At 46.3% G+C, this 13,740-nt stretch overlaps 1 protein-coding gene across 1 annotated transcript; it reads left to right on the top strand.

Moving 5' to 3' along the window:
* Window positions 1–12,339: 12,339 nt before the first annotated feature.
* PtA15_1A445 (uncharacterized protein) lies at window positions 12,340–13,258 on the top strand (the record flags this gene model as incomplete). Its single annotated transcript, XM_053165474.1, has 3 exons — window positions 12,340–12,565; window positions 12,650–13,061; window positions 13,216–13,258. 3 exons carry the CDS (start codon window positions 12,340–12,342, stop codon window positions 13,256–13,258), a joined length of 681 nt encoding a protein of 226 aa, XP_053016662.1.
* Between the last annotated feature and the right edge of the window lie 482 nt (window positions 13,259–13,740).

Here is a 13,740-nt window from a genome sequence, read left to right as displayed (position 1 = left end):
GCTTCACAGAGAGGGAATGACAGAAAAAAAGGCCCTTGAGCTCGCCAGATTTGTCAACCTTTGTCATTGTCGTGAAATTGGTTCCAGCCAGAATTTCATTCAGGTGAATGATGGGACTGATTCCTTGCAACATCTCTTGCGCAGCCCGCTTTTGTGCTGAGTAAATCATATCAATTGTGGCCAGGATTGTCTCGTCAGGGTTCAGCTTCTTGAGGCATTCAAGTATTTGTGCCGGTTGCAATCAGGCCTTGTCAAGTCTTTTCATTTCTTCATAGAGAGTGTTGCTGAGCTTACGGTGAACAGTGTGGGCAACGGCGGCGGTGGGGCGGTGATTATGAGTTGAGTTGGAGACTGTGAATTTCCAGTGGCCCTTCTTCTTCTGGTTGTATACGGCCGCGGTGAATGGACAGCCAATCAATTGAGATGATGTATTTTCACAAGTATCACCTTTACGTTTGTTTTTTGCAGGATCACCTCCTCTGTATCATTTCAATGTGGATTTAATGTCAGTCAAAAGCAACAGAAGAATGAAAAAGAAGTGGGAAATAACAGACCTGACACATCTAAAATGGACACTCTTTCCAGGAACAGAGCGTTTGACCGATATCCCATAGCCATGCGCACAAGCAAATTCTTGGATGGCCTCCTTAACCGATTCAACGTTGTCATAATTTCCAGCTGGCGGCGCAGGAATGTTGTCGTAGATCGTCCTTTCTCCTTCTTCATTTACTGAGTCTTCATCATCCGGTTGATTCTCATTCTCAAGTTCCATTTCTTTGAGCTCCTTCTCAGTTCTCTCTTCAGCAATTTTCTCAAGTATTTTCTTGATTTCTTCTGGGTTTTTTTCAGTTGGAACGGTTCCAGAGTTTGGATCATTGTTAGTATTATCTTCATCTAATTCTAACATTACTATACAATCTTCAATTGTTTTCTCTTCTCTAGCTAGCTCTACATATTCCTCAAGTGTCTTCTTCTCATCTGGATTATCTAAGCTATAATCTTCAACTTCTTCCTCATTTTCTTTGTGGATTTGGTTTTCTAGTTTTTTTTTGGCTATTTCTTGAGTAATTTGAAGGAGGAGGGGGTCTAGGGTGACATCTTGAAGGGCTTCAGTGGTCTGAATGCAGTCTTTGACGGCGGCAATGGCCTGGGAGTCGGCGGCTGCGGTTTGGGAGTCGGCGGCTGCGGTTTGGGAGTCGGCGGCTGCGGTTTGGGAGTCGGCGGCTGCGGTTTGGGAGTCGGCGGCTGCGGTTTGGGAGTCGGCGGCTGCGGTTTGGGAGTCGGCGGCTGGATGGGAGTTGGCGGCTGCCGTTTGGGAGTCGGCGGCTGCTGTTTGGGAGTTGGCGGCTGCTGTTAGGCAGGGGCTAGACCTTGAGCACCGCTGGATAGGACGGCTCCTTGGGGTTCTAGAATGGCCAGGGTGGCTGCGTGGTCCTGGGCCGCGATTGCAAGGGAGTCGGTGTCAATGCCAGACCCGTTTTTGGGGCCTTTGGCTGCGTCTTGATTGGCAGCTGGATCGAGGGCAGGAACAAGGGTGTTGGGGGCTCAATGCCTCCATTTTGGATGGGAGGGGGCTTACCTGGCCCTGCGGCTGGGGTTTCCTCGGCGTGATCGCCAGCCACTGGGGGCTTGGTGTGCTCATGCTTGCCAGCCACTGGGGGCTTGGTGTGCTTGCCAGGCACTGGGGCCTTGGCGTACTCGATGGCGGCGACAGGGGGCTCGGCGTGCTCGACGGCGGCCATAGGGGGCTCGGCGTGCTCCATGGCGGCGACAGGGGCCTGGGAGTCCTGGTCCTGGACGGCGGCGGGGGCGGCTGGGTTAATCATTTCGTTTAGTTTGATTGATTGGGTGGTTGGGGTGGACAGGTGGGCGGTGATCGGGCGGTTGGTGTGGCGGTTGTGGTGTGTGACGTGTGTGATGGGTGGGGGGCTCAAAGGGGAGTTGTCACGACTCCCTGGGGGCTTCTGTGGCCCCCGCGGCCAACTCCCAAAATAACGCAGGGGGCACTTGTTTTGGGTGAACGACTCCCAAATCCCCCAAGAAAAAAATATTAAAAATATTCATAAAAATTAGTGGGGACGACTCCCAAAAAAAATTTCTTTTGGGTTGACGACTCCCAAAAAAGCTGTACCCAAAAAAAAGGTCTAGGTCAACGTTGAGCGCTGTTCAAAAAATGGTTGCGTGGACATATGGGAGTCGTTTTTCCAAGACCCTATAAATATTATGCATCCATCATGAATTAAGAATTGAACACGTTCAAACATATGAATCTTAATTTAATTACAAGTAGAAAATACAGCTTCCATACACTACTACAGATGTAGAAGTGTACAAGCAATCCCAGAATCCTGGAAACATGATTTTACAAGCTTTGTGTGAGCCCCCTCCCAAGGTGTCACACACATATCACAAGATACAGAGCAGGACCCATATAGCCCTGGCTCCTCCTCACCTACCTAGCTTTGCAGAGATACTGATCTCTCATTGCTAGGTATGTACTCTCTTTCTTTCTTCTCCTTCTTCCTTCTTCCCCAGTTGTAGTTACTGAGAGATACTGATCTCTCATTGCTAGCTCTTCCCTTTTGAAATGAATATCACAGTTGGGCACTAGAAATCCTCCAGACAAGTTTCTCAGCGCCATCTTCAGTCTTTAGTGAAGAGTCCAAACGGGACTCTTACACTTTGTAACTTCAAGAACGTTCAAGTGAAAAATATATGGCTTATGTAGGTTTGAAGGCCAGATGCCGGGCTTCAATTTGGCACCTGGGCCATTTGGCTCACAGGATGCTATGGTGGTGTGGTGTCAAATTTTGACACCAGCCAAATGGGTTGAGGTGGTCCTCAGTGCTCACACCAAATTTCCCCACTTACCCCCAAGTTGCTCCTTTGGGGGGGGGGGGCAGCCTGCCAACTCAGAAGGGAGGACTGACTACACCCCGGACGCAAAACTTTGAAGGAGCTCCAAATTGACTCCGGAGATCCTTCGAAGTTCCCGCCTGCAAGGTGGGGATGTCTTGGTTGGGTCAAACCGGCCTTTCAAAGGGACTCCGAAGTGGGATCCCGGAGTCCTTTGAATACAAACACGGAGTTTCTACAAGGTGGAGATCCACTTTTATGAGTTGTGCCCAAAGTGCACTTTGGAGAGCATCTGACACATAGTCGGAAAATCTCCCAAGTAAACTCAAATAACATTTTTAAATTTTATTTGATTTAGGACTTGCACTCCATTTGAATATTATTCGAGTGGGACCTTCTGGGCCCGCTCATTTTCTCAAATGCTCCTCAGCCCGGCTCACCCCCGCGCATTGGGGACCCATCCAGACCAGCTCATTTTAGCAATTGTACTCGGTATATATTTTTTGTATTCAATCTATTTGAGCAATAATAATTAAACACTTTACAAATTATGTTGGGGAAGCTTTATAATACATCAATCATGTATCAGATAGTGGACTATGGAGAGAGGAGGGGGGGGAGAGAAGACAGAAACGGCGTGAGAGAGAGATCAAGATAGAGGGAGCTGATAATGATTTACTCTTTGGATCTTGGCCCCAGGCCTCAATCAAGCTGATTTGGAACGGCAGATAATCAAGCCTAGCTGCAAAACCAGAACCTGCTCTACGTATCTATGCACATATCTCTCAGACTATTGGCAGGGCAAGGGTCGGGAGCTTCTTGCCAGATGAGCAGATTCAGATGAGTTTAGGGTTCACCATTGGACTTCGGACAAACTTGTAGGAAGATTTCAACTTACCTTGGAACTCGCGGTCCCAGTGGGCTCAACGGCCAATCAGGAATGTGATCTGTGAGGGGAGGAGGAAATGGGGAAAATGAAGAGATGGTGGGAGGAGCATCATCAGCAAGGAACAGGTGGGATAAGAAGTGTTGGGAGTCTGTTTACAATTGAAGTCGGAGAAAAAAGGCAGTTGCAGTTGCTGCGTACTGCGGCCCACGGCGCTGTACATTGCAAAGTATTGGGACCAGCAAACTCAATGGGTCAGCTTTGAATGATTTTTGAAAATCATTCGAATATACTTGGGTGGGGAACCCTGAGGATGGCACTCAAATATCCTCCAAATGCCCTTCAAGAGACATTTGGCGGAGCTGGTTTCTCAACCGAAGGCCTTTCAAAGGGCAATTGGAGTTGAGCTCCGAAGAGATAATCCGGTGAAACCCGCTGGTTGGGTGGGTTTTTTCCAGATAAATTCATACTTTCAAAAGTCATCCGAAGTTTTTCCCAAAAATTGGGAAAATCTTTGGATGACTTTTGAAAGCTACTTGAAAGAGGGCACTTCAATGGTTTTTCAAATGTAACCGCTCCCTTTCAATGTCACCCAAAGGAAAACTTTAAAAGTGCGTCCGGGGTGTAAGTTCAGATGGTGGTGGGTAGGCGGTGTGCGAGCTCAACTAAACCTCTCCAAGGAGGCGCAAAGCGTCTCCAAAGGAGAGGCTTAGGACTAAAGTCCCATTCTTGGCCTGAGGCTGACGGGTTTTTATGCAGAAAATCAAGTTTTTTGTTGTTACATCTGTCTTACTCCTCTCTCTCAGTGTCAATGTCAAAGCCACATGTACCATGTTGTAGCCCACAATCTCAGCTGTCTTGTACATATTTTTTCAAATGAATCCATCAAAAACTGGCCGCCCAGAAGCCATTCTTGTGAGGGCTGTTCCTGAGCAATGTGATGGACCCGTAGGGCCAACCGCCGCCAATTGCAGGTCCAGGTTCTCACAATTTTGGCCCCACAAGACCTTCCCAGCCAGTTTTTTACATCCAAATTACTTGCAAGGGATGGGGATGTAAGTTTGATGGAATACATAGTAACATGTAAAAAGAGAAGGTGATTCTAACGGTACCGGACGGAGGCTGTGAGGAAATCAGAGGTGTACCAGGTGATACATGGGTTCAAAGGGAATTTTGGACAATTGGCTGGGCAGCCTCAAGCCAAATATGGGAAATTGGGCACAAGTCCCTCCTTCGGAGGTCGCTGCGCTCCCCTGAGTAGGGACTTGCGTTGGGTGGCAGGGGATCGGTGGCAATACCTGTGGGCTCTCCCGTGACTCCCCAAGCACGGCCCGCCTGCACGGTCCTTTACAGCTGCGTAAACCTTTTGCCTCTGGGGCACAAGCTTCCTGAGCTCGCGGCCCAATTCGCAAGCTCTTGTGGGCTACACCACGGACGCAAAAGATTGAAAGCCTTCCAAAGTTCAATCAAAGATTGTTCAAACTCCCGGCCAGCAAGAAGGGACGTCGCCAAATTTGTCAAACTAGTTGACCAAGTGAGTTCGAAGTCCTTTCAAACACCCATTGGATGTAATCAGATGGGCCCATGACTTTGAATATTGATTGGGTGGAGACTTCAAACAAAACACAAAGTCTCTTCAATTATTTTTTGAATTACATTTGAATATAATTCAAACTCAGAGGTTTTTGAATTATATTTGATTGTTGTCTTTGGAATACCTTGGAGTTTCAATCAAAGCAAAGCCGATTGAAACTCAAAAGTACCTCGGAAAGTGCTCTCAGTTCGAAATGAATTCGAGCGGACTGGGAAGCAGACCGGGGCAATTGATCCCTTGCCCCCAACCCTCCCCCCTGCGCATTTTGCCCGTTCTCCTCGCTAGCATTCAAATGGCTCAGAGCCCCATATGGAGCACTTGGTAATATCATTGCATGTATGATAGCTTTTTGGACAGGTGCATAAGATAGACATAACAGGCAATAGGAGCAAGAAAGAGACAGAGCAAGCTTGAGAGGGAGCAAGGGAGAGAGAGAGAGGGAGGGAGGGAGAGAGAGGGAGGGAGGGAGAGAGTGGGAGGGAGAGAGAGGGAGGGAGAGAGAGGGAGGGAGGGAGAGAGAGCAAGGGAGGGAGGGAGGTGAGCGGATGATATTTATAAGGTCCACTACTCCGGCGGCCCAACGTCAGTCTGGACCTCAGGTGCATCTTGATCTTGGTGGTGATGTTCAAATTCTGTTTGATTGTTGGTGGCTGAGGATGATAGTCAAAGTGAAATCAAAATGACCTCAAAAGCGGTTCGGAGGGCAATCAAATGATATTCGAATGACAGTCAAATAAGGTTTTCACTGGAGTTTCTCCGGCAACTCCCGCGGATATCCCGGATATTTGCCAGATTGAGTTTCCACTTGATTATTCCTCGAATTATTTCCCAAATCTACATATAACTAAAGAAATGGCCTCTGGGGGCCAAACAAACCAGTACAAATACCTGACATTTGAGTAACGCCGGCGTCGGTATGCAAGTAACGCCGGCGTTGATACTTTTTTGTATTAACTGCGTCCGTTCAATGCAGAGTCCGTTCCCTCTGAATTGACTCCGCTTGAACGGACAGGAACGGACTCCTGGTGCGGCTCTCTGAAAGGATTTGGTAAGAGAGTTTGCTCTTCTGCTTGGACAGACCAGCAACTCCATTGAAGCAGACTGCAGAGTCATGTTGTCAAGTCTGTTCAAGCAGACTCATCAAGCGGACTTGGTGATCAAATTTCACCGAGTCCGCTCAACCATATTGCTTGAATGGACTCTTGTCACACATCAATAATCAAGCCCGTTCAAGCAGATTGCTCAAACGTACTCTTACAGACACCATTTCCATTCAAGCAATGTTAAACTGATAATTGATCTGCATGAATTCAGCAATCATGACACCTACATAATTCCCCTCATCATATATGCTTGACAATCCCATCATCATCAACTTTCACACTCTCTTCATTCTCAACAATCCCATTATCATCAATTCTTGCCCTCCCATCATTACCAGAAATATTCACATTCCCATGTTCTTTTTCTCTGTGGCAGGAGCACCAACATTCTATTCATCAGCCTCAAGATTTTCCTCATACTCAACAATCAAATAATCCAAATCATGAGTGGCTTCATCCCCAAATTTCCATCAACATTGACAACAGACCCCCGCATACACAGTATCATCAAAATCATGAATCTCCTGACAATTTCAATTGTCAAACACAAAACCAATCTAAACACAGTATCATCTAAATCATGAATCTTCTTACAATTTCAATCCTCAACCACAAAACCAATCTGAACACAACTCACACAAATCTCCATCCCAGCATGGAAATAACAATCATGGCAACCACACCTCCAGGTTGTCTATTTTTAACTTGCTCAACTCCCAGAATGCTTCACCAAGAAATATGCAGAGTCACCAGGGGAGATATGTTCCCACTCCCCAGGGAGTGCCAGAGCTGAATTTTATGTGAGTTTTGGTCGGATGTGAGCCTGATGTGGATTAGTAACTCATCCCCAAAATAGTAAATTGGATGGAGAAGTTAGTGAAAAGTCAGTCACAATTGATTTGGAAGTCAACACAATGTTGTGTAGAATTCTTTTGTTTTCTATGTACAACTGTAGGAATAAATATGATGAAATGATATTTCACCAAAGTCCAACTCATGAATTGCTCCTGTTTATTGCTTTTTAAGGATAGCAAAGCAAAATTCCCATTCTCAAAAGTAATTCCTCCAAAAAAATGGGTCTCTTGTAATTCACATTATATGCCCTGATGTACAAAATTAAACTAAAAGTTGACTTGGTATTATTGGGTTTAGATTTTTGGAATGTGGTAATGTTGCTGTCATTGAAATTGAAACCCATTTTCTTGGAAATGCGGGAATTAATTTGAATTTGGCTGATAAAAATGACAAAAAACTGTTTTAATAGGGTGAAAGTCTGAGTTAAGTCAAGGTTGGATTGTGGTGCCAATTCACTTTAGCCATATATCCTGTCCTCCTCACAAAAATGATCTAGTGAATTTTGTATTTTTTTGCTTTTCAAAATTCACATGTGCACATGCAAGTTAACCTTTTTGCACTTCGCTAATAGTCACCCTGATGTACGCGCGTACATTGAGGTGGAAATATCACAGGATGGGCCTTTCACAGCCACATGAAAAGTAAAAAATTTGTTTTGAGACACCAATCGTCCCCCTGATGTACGCGAGTACATGAGGGGGAAAAAATCACAGGCTGGGCCTTTCACATCTCCATGGAAAGGACACACTGGTCATGGAGCCAAGAAAGGACTATATTCTGGATGAGTTCTGGATGAATTATAGATGAGTTCTGGATGAGTTTTTGGCAAGTTATGGTTTATTTCAGGATGATTTCCAACTGATTTCCACGCTGACTTCCAGTCTTGTTCATACCTATTCAATATTGCTTTACCAAAGGCCTCCAGCACAGTTATGGAAAAAAGTTACGGTAAGGCACTCCCTGGGGAGTGGGAACATATCTCCCCTGGTGAGTCCATTTCAAACTTATGAATATTCTTCAAATCTATCCCCTGTGCAAATACCCGCAAACTGGAATGACCCGCCTGAAATTGATTTGGGCCTTATTCAGGAACAAATTGATTCAAGTTTATCTCAAGAGCAGGATTTTCAAATGATCCTCCTGCTGGAAATTTGGTTGAACATGATTTCACAGTCAACCATTCCTTTGGAAATATTCCAAGAATCATGTAAACAGACCAAATGCATGGTGTTGGACTGAGCCTCCTGGGTTCAGGCCAGAAACTTTGAGGGCAGTGAGATGTTGTGTGAAGTGTCAAGCCATAATCTTCACAGGATAAGCAACCTAACTTTGCTGCCACCAAGGCAGGATCACTTTATAAAAACCACCTCCACCCCCTGAATTGCTTCAGATCTTCAAAATTACATATCAACCCAATATACCTGAGGGAAATCAACTCATTCTATCCATCCACTTGATAAATAGCAACTTCACATTTACATCTCTTGGAGTCAATGCCTCAACCAGAGATGCACTCAACTATCAAGGTGAAGGTATCTGTCAGCTCCTGTCTCTTATGTGACGAGGGGCTGATGGGTTTTTGGACTACGCGCGGTAGCGGCTTGGGCAGCGGCTAGCAAAATCAGGGCCGCACTATAGCTATTACAGCCAGTGGGAATAAACCACACCTCGACGCTGAACAGCGGAGGGGCTAGCTCCCTTACAAACGTAAGGGGATGCGGCAATAACTCAAGCCAGGCGCCGTAGCTTCGAACAATGAGAGGTTATTTTCTAAGTTACAGGTGTGATAACAATCACCTGTAACTAGAAAATACACGAGTTGAGGTCAAAAAAAGGCTGTAAGGGAAAGAGAGAGTTAGTTGATTATTGTAAACCCCACTCACTATTGATTTGTAGTAAGGTTGGCGGGTTTGTATGGTAATAATCTTGGGGGAGGAATCTCTACAGGTGAGAGACCTCCCCTTTTATATTACAGGGATCAGCTCCCTCCTTTGAGTCAAGGACCTGAGGGATCCTTAACTCCAAGGAGAGGAGTGATCACAGAATTCAGAGGGGATTTACATAAATGTGTATGGAATCACCCTATTTGTACATACATTAGGCTTAAACAGGACAAATACATAGAGAGATAAGATTATCTCTCTCTGTATAAACACATATGTAATCAATGTGAAATAAGTTTAATTACATACTCAAAAGAGTGTGAAATATGTAATAAATACATAATAATAGTACATTGAAATAAAAGGTACATAATTAATGTAAAGACAGGGAATTGAACTCTTGACTTTATGTACATGAGTCAATCAGTAAAGCAGTCTTTAACCATTAGGCTATAAGACATGTACTAACACTGCGGGCATCTCGATGTCGCTGCGGACCGCAGCGACATCTGACGATTCAGTGGGGATTCGAACCCCGCGCAACAAGTAATGCAGCGACACTTGGCTGTCTGATGGACAGCCGGCCACCGGGGTATGTACACACAACGCACCTCTCAATGGCCGGCACAACGACTGGTCACCGAGAGGAGTACGCACTCCTCTCGATGGCTGGCCCAAGGACCGGCCATCAGGAGGAGTCCTTGTGCCGGCCATTGAGAGTTGTCCACACTCCTCTCGATGACCAGCATAACGACTGGTCATTGGGAGGAGGAGTCCACACTCCTCTTGATGACCAGCACAAGGACCGGTCATCGGGAGGAGGAATCCATACTCCTCTCAATGCCAACACAGGCCGGCGTCGAGAGGAGTACATGCACCTCAATGCCCGGTCTGTGCCGTTCATCAAGGGAAGTGTGTATGTACTCCTCCCAATGACCGGGCCTTGGGCCAGCCATTGAGAGGAGTGCGTACTCCTCTTGGTGACCGGTTGTTGTGCCGGCCATCAAGAGGTGTCTGTACTCCTCTTGACGCCAGTGTGTGCTGGCATCAAGAGGAGTGTGGACTCCTCCCAATGACCGGTCCATGAGCTGGTCACCGAGAGGAGTGAGAGGAGTGTGTTATAATCCTCTTGATGGCCGGCACAAGGACCGGTCATTGAGAGGTTGTTATGTATTGGTGGCCGGCTGTCCAAAGGCAAATCGATCAGCCGGCCAGATGTCGCTGCAGCTGACGCTGCATTCTGATATGCAGCGTCATGATGTCGCTGCGGCCCGCAGCGACAGCGAGATGCCCGCAGTGTAAGCAGTGTAGACACATGGACTTAGTGTCTCAGTGTCTGACAGTATCCATACATTCAAGGTGAAGGGTACAATTCACCATAACATTGGAAGTTTGCTTCCACTTTCACAGGAATTCCCCAAATTCTTACAGCTGGACATATATGACACAGAAAATGAGTTTGAAAACCACAGAGTTCATGGTCAAGATCTACTTCCAGGACTTTTGCAAAGAATCTAAACAATCCTTCACCACTAATATCCTCTCCTGCAACAGTTTGAATTTGTTCCATCTGAAATAAATCCAAATCACTCAATCAGGCTTACTGATAATGCTACAAATGTGGATCAAAGAGTTTACAAACTCCCAACAGGTGACCAAATTGTTTAATAATAATGCTCAGGAACCTTGATTGGACAATGGGACTTTGTAATGGAACCAGGTTGGGCCCAAATGTGATTTACACAAGAGTTGTATCAGGTAACAGAGTTAATGATTCTGTGCCCATCCCTCAGAGTCACATTCCTTTCAATCTGACCCAGATAAGTCTGGAGCTGTCTGGACTGCCTTTCAAGCTCATACACAAGAAATTTCCTGTCAATCAATAAATCTCAAGGTCAAAAAATTGGTAATTTTGGTATTGTACTTCATGAACCTGTGTTTTGCATTGTCAAGAAGCAAGTCAAGCCAAACTACTAAGGTTGTGATTCCACAGCCTGAAAGTGGTCAGCCTTCATAATAAACTTCAAAAATTGTTTAAAAGGAATTTCTCTCACATTTTCAGAGTTTTTGAGTATCTCTCATCACCATTCTTCCAAATGTTTACTTTTTCAGTAACAAATTTTGTGTCTTTTCCCCAAATAAAATGCCCTTATTTCACCCAGTTTTCACTTGAAATTTTGTTTTTCAACCTATTTTTCAGTTGAAATTTGGTTTCTCCTTTGACTGAATGCATAGTCACCCTGAAATTGCATCATCAAAGGTTTGAAAATTTTATGTCATTTCCTTTGCTCTGTCCCATTCCCTTTTGGGCCTTTCACATCCTGTGACTTTCACACCCCCTGTAACCCCAAATTTGGGGGCTATGCCCTTGCTGTAATTGGAGGACTTCCCGTCAACTTTGAATAAATCTGGAATTCCAGATTTCGCAGGGGAATCTGGAATCTGGAACTCTGGATCCCTTCAGGGAGCTTCGGGGACCGAGATTTCCCTGCGAAATCTGAAATCTGGCGGCTCAGATCTGGATTCCCAGATTGACGGGAAGTCCTCCATTGGAGGACTTCCCGTCAATCTGGGAACCCAGATTTTTCCAGATTTTGCGGGGAAATCTGGGCTTGATCTTCCCAGATTTCGCAGGGAAATCTGGGAAAATCTGGGTTTCCAGATTGGCGGGAAGTCCTCCATTTACAAACCCCTATGACTTTAACACCCCCTGGAACCCCAAATTTGGGGGCTTCCCCTTGTATTGGGAAAAAAATCAAGGAGTATTCGAAATCCCAACGAGTGGGGCCACTTCGAATTTTTTTCAATAATTTTCCGTCACTTCGAACGGCATTCGGAAAAGACGCAAGGAAGTGCGTCCGTGGTGTAGCTGTACAACCGGCCCATGCATGATTCTGCACAGCAAGCTCGAAATCAAGTCCAAGCTTTCGACATTCCAAAGACAACACCAGTCACCCTTTCGCTCCCATCTTACCCTCTTCCTCCCAGCTCAGTCCACTTTCCGATACACTCTGCCCCCTCCCCATGGCATCAGCAGGATTTCCTCTCAGCGTTCTACGCACACATACTCTTGCAACCCTTAAACATGTCTGCACAACTAAAAGCAGATCTTCCTCCCCCATCATACGCACTTACTCCGAGCTCAGTCGGTGCCCCCTCCGAATGGCCTCAGCAACATTCCATCTTGGCTTTTTAGGTGCCCCTGCTTGCAAAGTGAATCCTGCAACATCTCTATCTCGAACCTTCGAGCAGTTCCGAAAGAAATCTGAAGCTACTCATCCCACACCCGACTCGCCAGAACTTGCCGAACGCAATCGCTTTTTGGATCTCCACGCCGGGCATAAGGACGCAGCCCAGCTGTTTGGTAAACTTCTCGACACTGCTGGATGTGAGTGAATCTCCTTGGTTGATTCCGAGCTACAGAACATCAACTGATCTCCTTGCATCTTTGATAATTCCAACCAATCTGAAGTGGAAAAGGTGCAAGAACACAACAACCAACTAGCCAGTGTTTTTCGCTACTTGGACCTGAGCGCTCGAAAGCAAGGAAGTGTCAGCAAAGAATGGCGGCATTTTACTCAGGGCAGAGAAGGATCCCTGGACTACCTCAAGGAGGAGCTTGAACTCACCGATGAAGCAGATGGAGACAAAATCAATACTTTGATCCGGCGGGCTCACTTTGTCCGATTCCCCGAGGTCGACGCTTCAACATTGACAGGAGATCAGATGCTTGCTGCACTTGACGGTTCCACCGCTTCCGCAGCAAATGAACTCAAGCCGGTTGACTCAATCCAGTGGGCTGCCGATATAGTCCGGCGAGGTTTCGATGCCGAATATCAGAGACACGATGTGATTGTTGCTCCAACCCTCGAGAAATTACAAAGGTTTGCAGGGCAATGGAAAAGAGATAAATACAAGGCACCTTATACTTCGATTATCGGCCCCACCATGAGCGGCAAAACTCGATTACTCAAGGAGCTAGCTAAGCACGTCTGCGTGGCCTATATCTGTCTCCGACCTCCCGGCTCCACTGGCCAGCCTCCTCGGTCCGAACTTGCCAAGCACTTCTTCCCCGATTTGAAAGCGGGGCAGGATCTGGAGACGCACTATTCTTACTTGTTGGCTGCAATTTTGAACACCGCCTCTGAATTCTTTTCAAGGCCAGATATAGGGGCTAGAAGCTTGAAAGATCGACTAGCTGCGTGGTTTGATTACAGCTTCCAACTGGACAAGATTCCGAAGGCTGAATACAACGCCAATGTCGAAAAAGAAATGAAGAGCATAGAGGCAAACGGCATGCAGCCGATACAATTCCTCGGCGCTGCGGCTACGAGGATGAGTCAAAGTGTTGGATTCGAAGGAGACGGAGGGCTCAAGATGCTCTTGGCGATAGACGAGGCCGGCAACCTAGTCAATCAGATCGACGAAAAACTCCGAATCCCATACTTTTGCGTATTCCGTCGAGTTTTATCGCACATACCTGTCAAAACGGGGTTCTTTGGCCTCGTCACCGATACAACCTCGCGGGTTGCTAACTTTAATCCGGCGCTAACCCGAGACCCC

The sequence above is a fragment of the Puccinia triticina genome, chromosome 1A (genome assembly GCF_026914185.1).
Source record: "Puccinia triticina chromosome 1A, complete sequence".
NCBI classification, from domain to species: Eukaryota; Fungi; Basidiomycota; class Pucciniomycetes; order Pucciniales; family Pucciniaceae; genus Puccinia; species Puccinia triticina.
This window is presented reverse-complemented; position numbering and strand designations above follow the sequence as displayed.